The 15,894-nt window shown below is 42.1% G+C and overlaps 1 protein-coding gene across 2 annotated transcripts; it reads left to right on the top strand.

Annotated features, from left to right (window-relative positions):
* The first annotated feature begins 2,608 nt into the window (after positions 1-2,608).
* Positions 2,609-15,632, top strand: SLC38A2 (solute carrier family 38 member 2). Of its 2 annotated transcripts, XM_044227067.1 has the most exons (16): positions 2,609-2,888; positions 4,040-4,238; positions 4,563-4,644; positions 4,792-4,907; positions 7,758-7,831; positions 7,925-8,017; positions 8,146-8,227; positions 9,627-9,709; positions 10,129-10,187; positions 10,279-10,446; positions 10,847-10,926; positions 11,042-11,142; positions 11,690-11,814; positions 12,201-12,345; positions 12,459-12,556; positions 13,596-15,632. In XM_044227067.1, the coding sequence occupies exons 2-16, from the start codon at positions 4,123-4,125 to the stop codon at positions 13,692-13,694; spliced, it is 1,521 nt and encodes a 506-aa protein (XP_044083002.1). In that variant the 5' UTR covers positions 2,609-2,888; positions 4,040-4,122; the 3' UTR covers positions 13,695-15,632. The 2 variants fall into 2 exon arrangements, with proteins under 2 accessions (XP_044083002.1, XP_044083003.1); XM_044227068.1 differs by lacking the exons at positions 2,609-2,888; positions 4,792-4,907 and having other exon boundaries at positions 4,148-4,238.
* Positions 15,633-15,894: the final 262 nt, after the last annotated feature.

Here is a 15,894-nt window from a genome sequence, read left to right as displayed (position 1 = left end):
TTTATTAGGTGATAATGTTCAAATAATTTGTCAGAAGAAAACTACCTTTGCTAGAAAGTTCTAACAATCCACCTTGACTGCATTTCTGAAAATCCAAAGTTGACAAATGAATATTTGTGATTATTTTTCTGTCTTGGCATGGGTTTGCTTTCAGTAGCTTTCAAAATTATTTGATCCCAACCCACAGTAAGAAATACATTTTTACATCACAACTCAGAATATATGCAGATGTATAAATCAAAATTAAAGTTTTATAGAATAGTATTGAGCATAACTATATAATAGCATAGTGGTATCTTTTATTCTATTTTGTTCTCTGGCACTCAAGGAAAAAAGCTCATAGTAATCCACTGAATTCTTCTCTATCCACCGCTGGGTTCCATTCTGCAGTTTGAAAAACATTCCTCTAAAAACAGTAGTTTGGAAATGAAGCAAAATTTTAGTACTTCTAACCAACAAGCATTGAGCAGCACAGACTCCCAGAAATTGGGTAAAGGCACTGTGTCCCATGCATTTTAGCCCAGAGTTTATCAGGCCTCAGCTGGAAGCCACTTGAGTTAACAGATGTGCCTCAGATTGGCCTTTGAAAAACTGGCAAAAGAAAAACAGATGTTTCAGTACCTCTGCCTCTTTTTTTTCTTTTTCACCAGTTACTGTTCAGGTTCTAATACGGAGGTCAGAACAAGATTACGGTCCTCCCTTCAAAACACTGACACACACACACACACCCTGAATTTTACAGGTTCTCTTCAGCATGTGTTGCCCTACAAACCACCAAAAGTCCAAAGGACAAGAGATCCAGCTGTGAGGGTGCTCCTTGCCAACCAAAACCACCCACCCTGAGGGCTTCCGTAGCCCCTCTGACTGGGCAAGGGGACCCACCTGGATGAAACGGTGGTTTAAGACCTTCTGATTTTTATCAGTTGAAACCTGATATAAAGAAACTTCCAGGGAGTCCTTCCAACCCACCGCTAAGATTGCCCTCCCGACAAGAGTTGATTGGTGTTATTAAGGAGACAATGCAGAAGAAAGGTAAGTGTTTTCCGCCCGGATTGTATGTCAAATGCCAATCCTGACTTGGGGAAGTTCACTATCTCCCTGGGGAGACCAGACTGCAAACAACCTGGGACAATTTTGAGTACAAGATAGCACAGGTTTAAAAAAGCCCAGCACCACACGGATTAAAAAACAGTTCGCGCAAAAAAGAGGGGCCCGGCCTGAGGTTCAGTGACTAAGATTTGAGGGATGGTCAGGGGAAAGCTGGGCACTAAAGCAAGAAAGAGTATTGTTTAGGTGAGACTGGTCTGACTAGCAGAAGGGGTGGCGCACAGAGGAGTGCAAAGGGGAAAGCGGGTCCTCCGTTGTCAATCATGAACGCTGGTGCAGGCCCAGGACACCCGCAGCCTCACGTGCCACGGAAACAGACAGCTGTACAGATTTCCTCAGGAAAACATTGAAAGCAAAAATTGTGATCACACCCAGCCCTTTCCTCTATGCCCTGCCCAATCTCTCCCACGTCCCCAAAAGGAAGAGAGCAGGAGGTCAAACTCGTTTGTTTATTCATTCATTCAACAAGCATTTCTCCTAAGGGGCCTTTGTTTCCAGCGAAGGGACGGACCCATGCCTTTCCGCAGCACGGAGGATTCCGCAGCGAAGGGGCCCCCTAGTTGCCTAGCTCAGCAAGACCATATCACCACTGGAAGGGAAGGACCGGCTCGGGAGAAAGCCTCTCAGACCAGCATTCCAGGGGAGCCAGCGCCTTTGTAAATACAGGGGAAGGAAGGCGAGGAGGGCGAGAAGAGCTCTCAGATTGGGTCGGGGGTGGTGGAATGAGCGAGATGCGTCTGCAAAAGGAAAACTGGGGACTCTTGCGCCTCCTCAAAAGAGCCGGTCCCCCCAACCGGAGGCCTAACCGGGATCCCCTTGCAAGGGGTCTGGCTTCCTGGTCGAGATGCAGCATTTCCCCCAGTAGGGTTTTCCACGCTCGTACAGAAAGGATAGACCCAAATACAGCTGCCCACGGACCCAATCAGGCTAGTTTCTTAGAGTGAAAGCAGGTCTAGATGGAGAAGAAAGAACGAGAACGGAACCGACCATGGAGACCACGTTGCCGCACTAGTCCAAGTTTGCGAGAGAAAAACCCCAAGTAAATCACAAAAATAACAGGCAGGAAAGGGTTGGGTGGGCGGGATGTGTCCCCAAAAAGCCTTGAGGAGATAGCAAAGACTGCTGGTAACTCGGACGGAAGGGATTGAGGAGAAGGCTCCGTAAAGACAACCGCATGTGTTGGGCACCTATTGAGGTTGAAATGAACTGGCCAAGGGAAGCACGGGGGTCTTTCGGGGCTGACCGAGGCAGGAGAGAGTGGGGTTTGGCTTTTCCGAAGGGTGGGGGCGCCAGCGGGCGGGGCCCGCCGCCCGAGTGGGCCGCGAGGGGGAGGGAGGAGGGGGGAGGGGGACAGGGGGCGGAGTCTGCGGGCCCGGGCGGGCCGGGGGCGGAGCCCAGGTAGTGTTGATACACAAAGAGAAGGCACCCGGGCGGCCGCGGCCCCGCCCCCTGACGCGTCCTCCTGGGCGGCCGCTATAACCCGCTGCCGGGCAGGGAGCACCAGAGCCGCGCGACGCCGCCGTCCCGGAGAGCTTTCTCGACAGCACCGCCCGCAGCCGGACCACGCGTTCCCGCAGCCTCGCGCCTTTCCCTCGAGACGGCGGACGCCGGACGATTGGGGCGGCAGCGACTTGCGATTTCCTTTTTTTATTAAAATTATTTTTCCTGCCTATTGCTGGTTTTTGTTTTTGTTTTTGTTTTACGATTTTTGTTTAGCGGAGAAAAACCCACCGAAGGCGTTTGCGTGACGTTTCCGGGATACAGAAGCGGAGACCACCGAGGTAACGCGGGCGGGGGCGTCTGTGCGGAGGGCGCGGGGCCCGGGCGGGAGTGGGGGAGGGGCTCTCGGGAGGGGCCGCGGCGGGAAGGTAGCTGCGGGGTCTGTTTCCTCCCGGCGCTGGCGTGTCGGGTCGGCGGGACCCGCCTTCGGTCCCGGCCGGTACGGGGGTCGCCGCCCTTCTCGGGCGGGGGAGGGGCGCGGCGCGGGGGCCGCGTGCCCGCCGGGAGCGGAGCCGCATCCTCCCGTTAGGGGGAGGGGAACCACCCCGGCCCGCGGCTCCGCTGCGGCAAGTCTTGTGACTGACTTGCATTAATAAAAAAATGAGATCGAGGGGGATCTGGTATATGGGGGCAGCGGAGGAAGGTTCGGGCTTCTCGTATACACAGGCCACGATTGGGGAAGACGGCCCCGGAAGATTTGATAATCGGAGATCGATATTGCATCAGTTTCTTTTCCGGGCATAGGAGGGGCCGGCCGGGCGAAAGCGCTCGCGAGCCAAATGCCTGTAGACGAGTGTGCTCGAGGGCACGGGCGTGCGCGTGTAAACAAACCCGCGGCGCCTCTAGTCGCCGGGGAACGGGCTTTCTCCCGTTCTCGGGAGAGGACCCGTGTCAGCTCCTTCTGCCCCGTTTGAGTTCGCTCTCTGCTGCAGAGGCATTTTCCCATCTTGGGACTCCGGGCATGAAAAGATGGATTACGCGCATTGTTGTTGCAAATGCTAGAAACTGCCTGGGCTGCACGCACACCTAACCAATGTCTGGTGGGATGTGTGCCCTGCATGCCTGTGCACGACCAGAGAGGCTGGAGAAAAGCCGAAACAGAGCCCCCGTGCACCCCTCCCCTCCGATTTGGGATAATTGAGAGCGTGCAGTACTAAAGTCCTCTGGAGAGGGGCTTTGGGGTCCGGAGGGCGCGGGCCGTTACCGGCGCATCGCCGCGGTGGGACCATCTTTGTTCTCCGCGGCTCTGCTGTCTGTACTTTTCCGCCCCTCGGCGCGCCCCCGCCCCTCGCGCTCGGCTGGTACTTTTCCACTCGCCTGGCCGGGGATGAATCAGCCGCGCTGCGCCTCCCGGCGGCGTCACGTGACCACGGCGGGCTGGCGGGCGGGCGAGCGCTGCAGTCCTGACGCGCCGCCTCTACCTTCTTCGCAGGCAGCCGCGCGGGCCGGTGCACCGCCAAGGACAAAAGGAGCCCAGTGTTCACCGCTGCACCCTCTCTTCCTCCCGGTGCCAGCATGAAGAAAGCCGAAATGGGAAGGTTCAATATTTCCCCGGATGAGGACAGCAGCAGCTACAGTTCCAACAGCGATTTCAACTACTCCTACCCCACCAAGCAAGCTGCTCTGAAAAGGTGGGAGAAGTTGTGTGTGTTTTGGGGTGGTGGTGGTTTTTTGTTGTTTTGTTTTGTTTTTTGATCGGCTTGCGGGGCATAAGGGTTCTTGACCTGGAATTCTGCTTCGGTTGCTGTAACTTACCGTAGCATCTGGAGCGAGTATAGTCTCTGAAACGAGCATCTGATTGTCGCATTGACAGTATCTCTGGTGAAAGTCGACTCCTACTTAACGCTTACGCATTTCGGGGAAGGTGCGTGACAACTAAAGGGCTGTTTGTTGTTAAAGCATTCCGTGGTCTGTTTCGAAAAGACTGAGCATTCCTTTCCCCCTCCCTCTCACAGCCATTATGCAGATGTAGATCCTGAAAACCAGAACTTTTTACTTGAATCAAATCTGGGGAAGAAGAAGTATGAAACAGACTTTGTAAGTTGAACATAATAATTTGTGTGTCTGTGGCTTTATGGAGTGAAAGAATAGTTGTACTTTTAGATTTCAATCTAACTTGCCCAAAGCTGGTTTTCTCCATTTAATTATTGTTATATGTTTGGTTATCGTTTTCCCTCTATGTAGCATCCAGGTACTACTTCCTTTGGAATGTCAGTATTTAATCTGAGCAATGCGATTGTGGGCAGTGGAATCCTTGGGCTTTCTTATGCCATGGCTAATACTGGAATTGCTCTTTTTATGTAAGTATGTGTAAGTAGTGAGTCTGCCATGCAGGGCAGTTAATATGATAAAACATAAAACTTTCGGCTCCAGAGACAGAATTTACAGTTGAAATAGTTGACTTTAAAACCATTTGTGTGAAATTTAAGATGAGAAACCCATAAGCCTCCTTGTTGTAGTATGTAAACTGCATGATCTCCAGAAAGCCAGTTAGGAAGAAATAGGACAACACTGGAAACTAGTAATTAAATCAAAAGTCATTAAGTCAGTGGGAATAATTTAAGTGGTAACAGGGTTTGTATATCTAAAAAGAACCGTTGATAAATCCATAGTTGTTAGAAATTTTGTTCTAGCAGAATGTTTAGCCAAAAAATACTAATAAGCATGGTACTTCCAACTCAGTTTATAAATTGAAATAGTCTTCCCAAGAACCTTTTCATAAGGCAAACAGACTTTTTAGAATATATAGAGTGTGGTGGTATTTGCTTAACCTGGAACATGCTTGTTCTAAGAAAAGTGAGTCATAATTTTCTGGACACTAAAAAGAAACCCATATGTTGGGGTGTTTTTTTTGTTTTTTGTTTTTTGGGTTTTTTTTTTTTGGTTCTGTTTTTATTCTAATATTTATTTCTTCCAGGTCTGTGTGATTTCCACATGCCATAGCAAAAAAATAAATATTTTAATAAGTACTTGCTTTTAAATGTTCTTTTCCCTAGTTGCCCCGTTAAAATGATTTATTCCTGTGCTTTCTAGCATAAATGCCTAGAATAGGATTTTGGAGCAGTAGAACACTTTAGTGCAGTGGTTCTTAACTGGTGTGGGGTCATTGATTCTCAGATAATTTAATAAGAAAAGTAGGAACCCTGTTTTCCAGGAAGAAGAAGGTACACAACAAAAACATGCAGATTTGAACGTACATCTTCCATGATATTTGTATCATAGCTGTTAACTTTAAGTACCCTTGGGCTCCTGGTAAGGCAGTTTCTGTGGAAGATAGTGTGATTTATTGTGCTGATGAAGAAACCACATCTTAACAGGGAGCAGGGAATTGTCCACTCGTGACACATGGGTTTCAGTTAGCTGACAGGTGCCATCTACTCAAGTTATTTTCTCCAACAGAATAGAATGCTCATGAAAAGAAAAGCAGACCTTTGCAAAGTTCTACTTTGTGGTGAAATCCTGTACCGAAGTTAAGCCTGGCATTTGAGCATTGGAAGCTAGCAGCTTGCTTCATTAGCATGAAGCTTTTTGAGACCTCCTACTAAGGTGAAGGAATTTACATAGGAAGGACCAGAGAGTGTTGAAGATTTTATTGGGGAACTTGAATGGCCTCATTGTTAAAATACTCCAAAATCCTTCCTGACTCTTAACTGTAAAAAGTGGACGGTTTTTAATGCTGCTAGTGTGGTTATAGTTAACATGAGAGAAAATGGCACCTGTTTCATAAGTGAAAACAAAATTCTGATGTTACCCTTGTGCCTTTGAAATTATACTTTAATAAGGTCTATGTGTTTGATTAACCCTTTTAATAAATGGTTAAACAAGTGAGTTTTTAATCCCATCGGTATTTTATAAGGTGCATTTAGAGGATGTAGAGGTAAATGGGCCAGAAGCCATGTGGCTATCACAGTGTGGTTAAACAACTCTAGCTAACCTTATTAGGCAGACTCAGCTTTGAGCTTGAAAGTGACCTCAAAGGTTATAAAGTCCATTCATCCCTCATTGTAATGTCAGTGTAAGAAAAGAAGACTGAATTTGTCTGCATACTTCAAACATTGTTTTTGGTAAGGCCAATGGTGTCATTTTTCCACCTCTCACTAGGCCCCTTAAAGCTTTTGACTTTGGAATGGCAGTTCAATGCCGCCACCTGTGTTATAACTAACAGACCTCAATTTCTTTGCCAGATCTTAGACGGTACCGGATTTGGTTTTCCTGTACAGAATTCAGGAAAAGTAATGGTCTTGTTTGAAGAGTTTTCAATGGGTTTTCCTGATTTTTTTGTTGTTGTTTTTAAGAGAAAAAAAATCCACATTTTCCTTAGCTTTCCCAGGAGGGGAGGAAAGTAAATCTGCAATGAGAGAGAACTTGTATCTTTAAAGGAAAACTAAGGGACACTGGGGAACCTCTAGTTTACCCCCTTTTTTTTTTCCACCCAGTGGAGCCAAGAGCAACCCCAGTCAGACTGATAGGCTACTTGTTCTAGCACAGGCATTGTTTAACTTCATCATAATACTGGACCTGTATTCCACACCATGGCGTGCAATACAGTACATCATCCCCGTGCTTACTTCTTTAACTTTTGCCTAATTGTTCTAAAGCTGTGCCAGATGCTTCCAATGTTGGTATCTCACTCCCTTCCTAGTCCCATTCCTCTTACTTACATAGTCCAAGTGGTCTCAGGGCCTTTCCTGAACCTGTCTCAATTGGATTTCACAAGTGCCTCATGTGCTACATTTTTACTGACCGGCATTACCATCATTTTACAGATAAAAGGAACCTTAAAATGCAGAGAAGTGGCAAGAATACAGTTAAATATTTTGGTGCCAGAACCAAATTCTAGGTCTCATAACTCCACCACCTTAAAGTTCAGCTTTCCTGGGTTTCCCGACATGCTTGGTGCAGCGGGTAAACCCTTGCTCTTAACCAGTACCTTGGAGCTAACATCTGAGACACGATGCAGGTTTTTAATACCAGGTTAAGGGAAGATGTTGACACTAGCCAGGATGGTGAGCACCAGTTCTTAGGGGCTTTCTATCTATCTATCTAGCACAGAAATATTAGGACATAATGTTTTGATAACAAGCACCAGAATTGCTTTTACATATAGCTGTGCTTATGTATAACCCTGTGCTTTTTCCTTCTCTCATCAGAATCCTCCTGACATTTGTGTCAATATTTTCCCTGTATTCTGTTCATCTCCTTCTGAAAACTGCCAATGAAGGAGGTATGGTAGCACTCTTGATACTTCTAAAACAGTTACGCCTGTCAGGATTTTCTTCGTTCGTTCCCTCATGCTTCTGTGTTCTTCCTATTTTAGGGTCTTTATTATACGAACAGTTGGGACATAAAGCATTTGGATTAGTTGGAAAGCTTGCAGCCTCTGGATCAATTACAATGCAGAACATTGGAGGTGAGAATTTTTTAAAAGATCATTTGGGTAGACTTTTTACTCTTTGTGTAGCAGAGTGGTGACACGTTACTTTTGGTGTCACATGCCACATTTTGCACTTGTAATGGTATAATTTTGTTTTCCTCCAGCTATGTCAAGCTACCTCTTCATAGTGAAATATGAGTTACCTTTGGTGATCCAGGCATTAATGAACATTGAAGATACAACTGGGTAGGTGCTAAGTAAGGTTACTCATAAGAAAAATTATAGTCTAACATGATTAGATACATTTTATCAAAGTTGAATACAAAATACTTAGCAATTATTTTTCATAAATGTTCCTCTTGAAATTGACCAAGAAGTCCCTCATAGACTGAAGTCGTAAGAAAGAAAGACCAAAGATTGAAGCTCATGCTGTAATTCTGGATAATAATTTCTCTAACCTGTGTGTGAAAGCAGGTTTTCTTAACTTTCTTTTGGTATTCTCTAAGAAATTGTAGCAGAGAACACAAAATCTAACCTAAGTCAGGTTGAAGCTTTGAATTACATTACAAATCAGTCCTGTCTGATTCTTCATAAATTTGAAATTCTTAAAACTTAATCTGTTCAAATGCATAAGACTAGAAAATGTATGGCCACGTTGTAGAAACCTTATCCTTGTGGCACAGTTATTCCTCCCAGTGGACTAACAGGTTTTTATCTAGAGTAAACATGGGGAAGGGCAATTTACTTCCCCACTTACTTGCAGCTCGTTATCTCAAAATAGAGAAGTGTGGTTATCTCTTTGGCTTTAGAAATTTAATAAGCTGATCTTTAAACATTAGTTTTCTGTGGGGTCTTTGGTGCTAAAGTAAGTAAGTGTAGTGGAATTCACAGGACAATTAGAATTTGAAAATAGTGATTTAAGAGAGGGTATGGTTGATTACCTGGGAAGGAAAAGACATTTTAAAACTCTTATAGGAGACATGGGTAATATTTTTTCTAAATTCAGAAGAGACCTTTTGACTGTTTTTGGAGTCCAGGTGGGTCAAGGTGTCACAACATAACTCTTGACAGTCTGGAATATATCCTGGTTTGGGGGGATTGGGTTTTGTTGTTTGTCTTTGCCTATGTGTTTTACCTAAGTATGAGAAGATTTCCTTGTTGAAGTGTTTAATAATTCCACTTGCTAATAAGTGTCTAAAAGAAACTTGTTTTAATTTCCTTGTTTCTTGCATTAAAAATTGTAAGCCAAAGCTATAACCGACTTGGTGTACAATTCTTCTAAAAATGCTGAAAGATAAGATTACTGACTTAACAATGCTGCTTTGTTCCCTACATTAGTATCAAGCCTTTAAGAAGCATTTTATGTTATGAATCAGCTGGCAGCCTTCCCAGAGCAAAGAGTGGGACAAAAGTTATACTGTTCATACCCCATTTCTAACCTGAGTGAATACTCAGCTAGCACACAACTAGAAGTTTATGCCTATCTATAGGCTTTTTGTGAATAAGCAGTGCTTTTTCCAGACCTGCCTTTTTTTGTGTTTATTTTTATAGTGTCTCTATGAAATGAGTCCAGTAAGAAGAGGTGTATAGTATCTTGGGAATTTTCATGATTGGTTTTGACCTTGTGTTTCTTTTTTTAATTCAGATTGTGGTATCTGAATGGTGACTATTTGGTTTTGCTGGTGTCACTGGTGCTCATTCTTCCTTTGTCCCTGCTGAGAAATTTAGGTGAGTAAACCCATCTCTAAGGAGAACTGAAATGAGCCTATCACTAGCTAGTTGGCTACCTCTTAATAGAAACTGAAAGCTAAAAAGCTCCCCAAAACAGGACTTTGGGAGCTGCCACGTACACACGTGTAGGCCTTTTCAAAATCCTAACAGTGGCTACCAGGATGGGCTGGGATATTTTGACACTTGATAATATTTGTGCTTTGTAAATAGTAATAACACAAAATGAACATTTCTATTGTTTTAGTTATTAGCAAGCTTTGTTAAGAAATTCTATACCTTAGTACATAAGAATTAGAAATTTAATATTGTATTCATTACTAAACACTTTCAGACAGAATTGAGTTACTGCCTAAAAGTTGAGAAAATCTTTTGCCTGAAATGTGTTATACTGAAGCAATAATTTCTGCCTCCTACAGGATATTTGGGATATACCAGTGGCCTTTCCTTATTGTGTATGATGTTCTTCCTGATTGTGGTAGGTATAACTCTTCTTTAAAGCTAGAGATTGGTTTATGAGCCCAGTCACGATATTCAATTTAACAAATGCAAAAATAATCCGTTTTCAGGTGATTTGCAAGAAATTTCAGATTCCTTGCCCTGTGGAAGTTGGCTTGATAATTAATGAGACACTAAACAGCACCTTAACCCAGCCAACGGCTTTTACACCTGAGATGGTATTTAATATGACGGACGATGATTCTTGCAGACCACGTTATTTTATCTTCAACTCACAGGTGACTAAATGTACTTTTTCTTTTCTTAAGATTTTAGGGAAGAAGAGAGGGATACTAGCCCCTGGAAATTTAAAAATAACTCCCAAGGCAAAAGGAGGAGGGGTAGTAGCTACTCTTTAGAAAACATGAGTAGCTGGTTACTGAATTATTGAAGACTGAGAAGAAAATGTTAGATTATATGTTAAAATGGATGGAGAACTGAAACGAAATAATCCTATGATGTTAATAATTGACACCTTCTGAGGTTAGGATATTGATCACACTTAGTGAGAGATTAGAAGAAGGAAAACTTGAAGGGTTTGATGCTCAAATTCATTACTCTAAAAATACAAACTGCAGACCTGTGATGACCCAAATGTGTTACATGAGGATTTTAAGTAAATGTTTACGTTTTTTACAGACTGTCTACGCGGTTCCAATTTTGACCTTTTCATTTGTCTGTCATCCTGCAATCCTTCCCATTTACGAAGAACTCAAAGGGTGAGTGCTCTTCCTCTTTTTATGTAAATTCATTGGGAAAGTTAGAAGAACATTTGATTACTGCTTATAACTACTGCTCAAGTATATATCTGTATTTTTCTTTGAATTTACATAGCCGCAGCCGTAGAAGAATGATGAATGTGTCCAAGATTTCATTTTTCGCCATGTTTCTCATGTACCTGCTTGCTGCCCTCTTTGGATACCTGACATTTTATGGTAAATAATGTTTAGCTTTCAGAAACACTTCATGAAGTAAAATTGATACTTGCACATGTATAATCTATCACTTAAATTCCATGTTTCGGTGTATTTCCTACTTGGAATGAGAAACTGAATTTAGAGCTGAGAATTTCCTATAGTCTTTAATCAGTAATTTCTAAAGCCCAGGGTCATATCTTAGCCATTTGGTGGCATTCTTACGGTACGCTTCCATCTGGGTTTATGCTATCTCCTTTTCCAGTCATCTTCACATTCTACAACACAAACTGTAAGCCAGACCATGGGATTTAGCTATGTAGCTCCTGTTGTTTTTGATGGGGGTCATGTGGCTAAATCTCTACTTGGTATTTAGGAAAATTTTCCTTCAATGTTATTTTAATTGCATTAATCCTAATTCCAAATTAATCTTCTTAGCCTTGTAGTTTATACCTGTTTTGTGAGTAGCTAATAACTTTGTTGCGTATTTGCTGTAAGTTAGATTTCCCACCTAACTCTAGAGGAAACTGCTCACTAGAAGCTGTTTTTTCTTTGTCTTTCCCCATAGAACATGTTGAATCAGAGTTGCTTCATACCTACTCTACAGTCATGGGAACTGATATTCTTCTTCTCATTGTTCGTTTGGCTGTGCTAGTGGCTGTCACCCTGACGGTACCAGTAGTCATCTTCCCAGTAAGTGGTCACCTGCCCTCCTTCCGCTCACCAGGAATGAGTTTTTAAACATGTGAAGACTTGTGAGATTTTCTTCTTCTGTAAGAAGGGAAACGCTTTTAGAGCAATACCAAATTGATGGTGGTTTTGAAGGGATTATTTAAAATACTTAGTAGGTTTTTAAAACATTCTGAGTATATTTTCCGTAATTGAAGACCTAAAGTGATCTTTTAATGTTCGGATGTTAAGGAAACAGCAGTAGAAAAAGGGGCACAATTTAAGTATTTAGAAAGTTGGGGGTTTTACATTTTTTTTTAAAGATACAGCCCCTGTTTTTTGGGGATTTTTTTTTTCCCCCATTAATTTAAAGCTGGAATTTTCATATCTCTCTTTGTTTGCTTTTGCAGATCCGGAGTTCTGTAACTCACCTGCTGTGTGCAGCAAAAGATTTCAGTTGGTGGCGTCATAGTATCATAACCGTGTCTATCCTGGCATTTACCAATTTGCTTGTCATCTTTGTCCCAACAATTAGAGATATCTTTGGTTTCATCGGTAAGTTTTAGAAAGTGTCAGAGTCCTTCATCACATTAGCGATTTTAAAGTTTAAAAAAGGAATGACCAGTGATTCACTGAATCCTCAAGAAGTGGTCTGTGTTCTTTTTCAGGGGCGTCTGCAGCTGCTATGTTGATCTTTATTCTGCCATCTGCCTTTTATATCAAGTTAGTGAAGAAAGAACCTATGAAATCTGTACAAAAGATTGGGGTGAGTGAGCTGTTCAGACTTACAGAAACAGTCGTGATCTTCTAAAACTAGAATTACCTGATTTTAGTCCCTTAGTTCTACTTCTAAGTTTCTAGTGTATATTTCTTTAATGGTGATCTTCACAGGTGGAAGGTTGGGGCAGGAAAGGTGGAAGACAGTTCGCCTTCGAATACAGGCCTAAGTTAATTACAAGAAAACAGTTGAGATATTTCAGATGTAGGAGCACAGATAGAGTGTATATGCAGTTTGGAGGTGCTCAGTCGGCGTCCCGCATTAGTGGAGCTGGTATTTGTCTCGCTGCCCACTTCGACACTTACATGGACCTTCAAACTGTCTTCAAAGCAAGGAGCACAGGGGGAGGAGGGCTATACCTATACTTTAAAATAATAAAATGTACTTTAAAGTGTAATACAGCTGATTTTACAAAGAACGTGATAATGTTAACTACAGAAGGTCCTGGGGGTGAAGTTATTTAGCAAAAAGACTGCCTTTCAGTCCTCACCCTGCTACAGTTCTAGTCTGATTAAAACACTGTAATTGTCTATAATTCTATATAATTCAGCTGTATTCTTATTTTACTCAAAATACATAGTGGCAGTAACTGAAGGGGGTAGAATGAGGAGTAAATTTACTCATGACTCTTAGAAAAGCTCTGGCTTTGACCAGGCTGTGTTTTAGGATGACTTCAGTTTGATATTGTGACTTAAAATGTTTTAAGTTTTAAGAAATGTGAAAAGCAAACAAAAAACTAGTCCCATTCTGCTTACGACATGAAGTAGTTCATTCCGTAAAGAAAAGTATTTACATTTCTGTCTGAAACAAAGGAATGAGAAAGCAAATTTTGGGAAGATTTCAAAAACCGAGTTATTTTGTACTGGAGGTAAGCTCTTGATAACTTAAGACAGTTATCTGAGCAAAGTAAAAGTGTAGCGCTGTAAATACATCATTTCAGTGATTCCAAGCCCATTTTTAAAAGTAGGAAGGAATGTTCACGGATGTATCTTCTGCTGGCTGATGAGTTTCTCTCTGCTCGTTGCAGGCTGTGTTCTTCCTGTTAAGTGGCATAGTCGTGATGACCGGAAGCATGGCCTTGATTGTTCTGGATTGGGTACACGATGCCCACGGAGGTGGCCATTAACTGGTGCCGCTGAAACCCCGCTAGTCCACTTGATGCCAGTGTTGAGTCAACTCAACTTACTATGAAATTTCACCTAATGTTTTCAGTTTCACTTCCTTTTGAAGTGCAGATTCCTCGCTGGTTCTTCTGAGTGCAGAATAAGTGAACTTTTTTTTTTTCTTTTTAAAGAAACTATTCTGTATGATAGAAATGGATATGAACAACCAAACCACGAGTCTCGGGTTAATGGAAGTGACAATTTTATTCCATTCCAGAGAATGGACGAACTCTTTAACTTTTATCAAGCCACATGGTTGGCTGCGTCATTGTTTAACTTGGATATTTTATGATTTTACTTGAATGTGCCTAATGGAACCATTCGATGTGAGAAACAATTCTTATTAATTTACAGCAAAGTATTGAAATAACCATTGAGAAAAACACTATTATTTTTTTGTACCAAAAATATTTTAAGACCTCAGAAGCACTATTTTACTTTTAAAAAAAGTTGCATTCTTTTTAAACTATCCAAAAACAATTGTCAACAAATTCCATAAGAAAAAACCATTGGTGTTTAAAAACAAATATTAGTATTGTGAAATGATTTGCCTTTTTGTAGGCATAATAAGCCAAATACTTTTTTTAACCCAAAAAAATTTTTAGAGAAAATGATGTAATGACAAATTGTACCATGAATAGGAGCGTAGTTTTTTCCATTCAGACTTCACCGTTAAAGAATAACTGATTGATTATATTGCTATACCAAATCAGATGAACTCGTTCATCACTTTTCTTCTCTGGCCCCAGTTAATTTATTTCATTCAGACTGAAATACACTTATGGCTTCAATCTATTAGAATGGAAGATACAAAGCAGTGGGAAGTAAAATAACTAATTTTGAGGTACCAAATAGTGCAATTGGGTAAAACAGGGTTTATTCAGTTGCATCTGTCTCCAGAGCTGTATTGACAGCTCTGGGGTTTTTTTTTTGTTTTGTTTTTGTTTTGGGCCAGCCCTTTTTTTGACATTGCTTCCAGCAGTGGGAAATGGGCATTTGATGGCTATAGGCCAAAACTGTTCTATCCAGAGAGTACAACTTTGCAATGTTCATCTACTGCTGGAAGTGGGAATTACTTGATAATGTATGGCTTAGTTGTGTTCTTGTTTTGTCTACAGTAGAGGTCTAATTCACAGGTTACACCAGTATTTGGTATAAGTTCTCTTCAGACAGGCCACTGGGTTTTCTCATGCAGTAAGTTTTTAAAACTCCTTTGCACTGGATTGTCATCTCATTCTTGTACAACACAGAATTATTTGTTTACATCCAACAGATGGTTAGCTAGGGAAAACAGTGCATCCTGAGTGTAAGTAGTTGGTCCAACTGCATGTTCATCCTTCCATTTCAGTGCCAGTTAGAAGTGAAAAAATCACGTGGCTTTAAGAGCACATTTATTGTACGTTATGGTGTATGGTGAATATATTAAATAATGTGGTACTTTGCTCATCAGGCATCATGTCTAATATCTAATACACATAATTCCATTAGTGGTTGAGGGAAGCAAATAATGGAATCATCAATTGGTCCTCTGGCTCTAAGGTTTCTTCTTAAACTAAGCATTTTTAGTTTTAGGTAGGGGCCAGAAACATGGCAGACATGGTTTTTGTTACACATTCTTGTATTATATGTGACTAAATTACAGACAGGATATGTCTGTGAAGACCCTTGTGGAACTGGAAGACGTCTTGTAGTGCTACATTGGGTGAAGCCAATGGTCCATTTGTGTTCCTACAAAAATAACATGATTGGGGACCATCCAGAAAGGCAGTGAGAAGATGGATTCTACGGCGCTGCTTTCATTTAATTGGGTTTTAGCACTCACTCCCTTCAGATCCAGAACCTCACCTCTAGTTCAGACCAAGAATTGGCACTTCTGCTTGAGTTCCTGGAAGAATTGCTGATTTTGTATCTGAGACCTGCCAGGAAGTACCAAGTAGAATTGTTTTCTACAGTTTACATCCTTTTCATGCGGGAGAAACTACCGTGGCAACCAGGAAGGAACAGAAAAAAGGAATTTTCTTCTCAAAGCAAATTGACGTGGGGAGGCTCATTCAATCCTCTTTTGGCTGTTGGAGGTTCAAAACAAACTGCCTAGGGTAAATTCCATTGCATGGTTTTCTTGGAGCTATCTTGTCTGCCTTGAGGTTCCTAAAACAGTGAATT

Source organism: Neovison vison, chromosome 12, assembly GCF_020171115.1.
Source record: "Neovison vison isolate M4711 chromosome 12, ASM_NN_V1, whole genome shotgun sequence".
In the NCBI taxonomy this organism is placed as follows: domain Eukaryota; kingdom Metazoa; phylum Chordata; class Mammalia; order Carnivora; family Mustelidae; genus Neogale; species Neogale vison.
Note: the sequence above shows the minus strand (reverse complement) of the source record. Positions and strands in the feature narration are given on the sequence as shown.

What these genes read in the sequence shown, in the direction of transcription:
- SLC38A2 (XM_044227067.1), top strand. Translation starts at nt 4,123, where the DNA reads ATGAAGAAAGCCGAAATGGGAAGGTTCAATATTTCCCCGGATGAGGAC. An exon ending in ACTGGAATTGCTCTTTTTAT is followed by an intron (nt 4,908 to 7,757) that starts GTAAGTATGTGT and finishes TTCTCTCATCAG; the next exon opens with AATCCTCCTGACATTTGTGT. An exon ending in AGATATCTTTGGTTTCATCG is followed by an intron (nt 12,346 to 12,458) that starts GTAAGTTTTAGA and finishes GTTCTTTTTCAG; the next exon opens with GGGCGTCTGCAGCTGCTATG.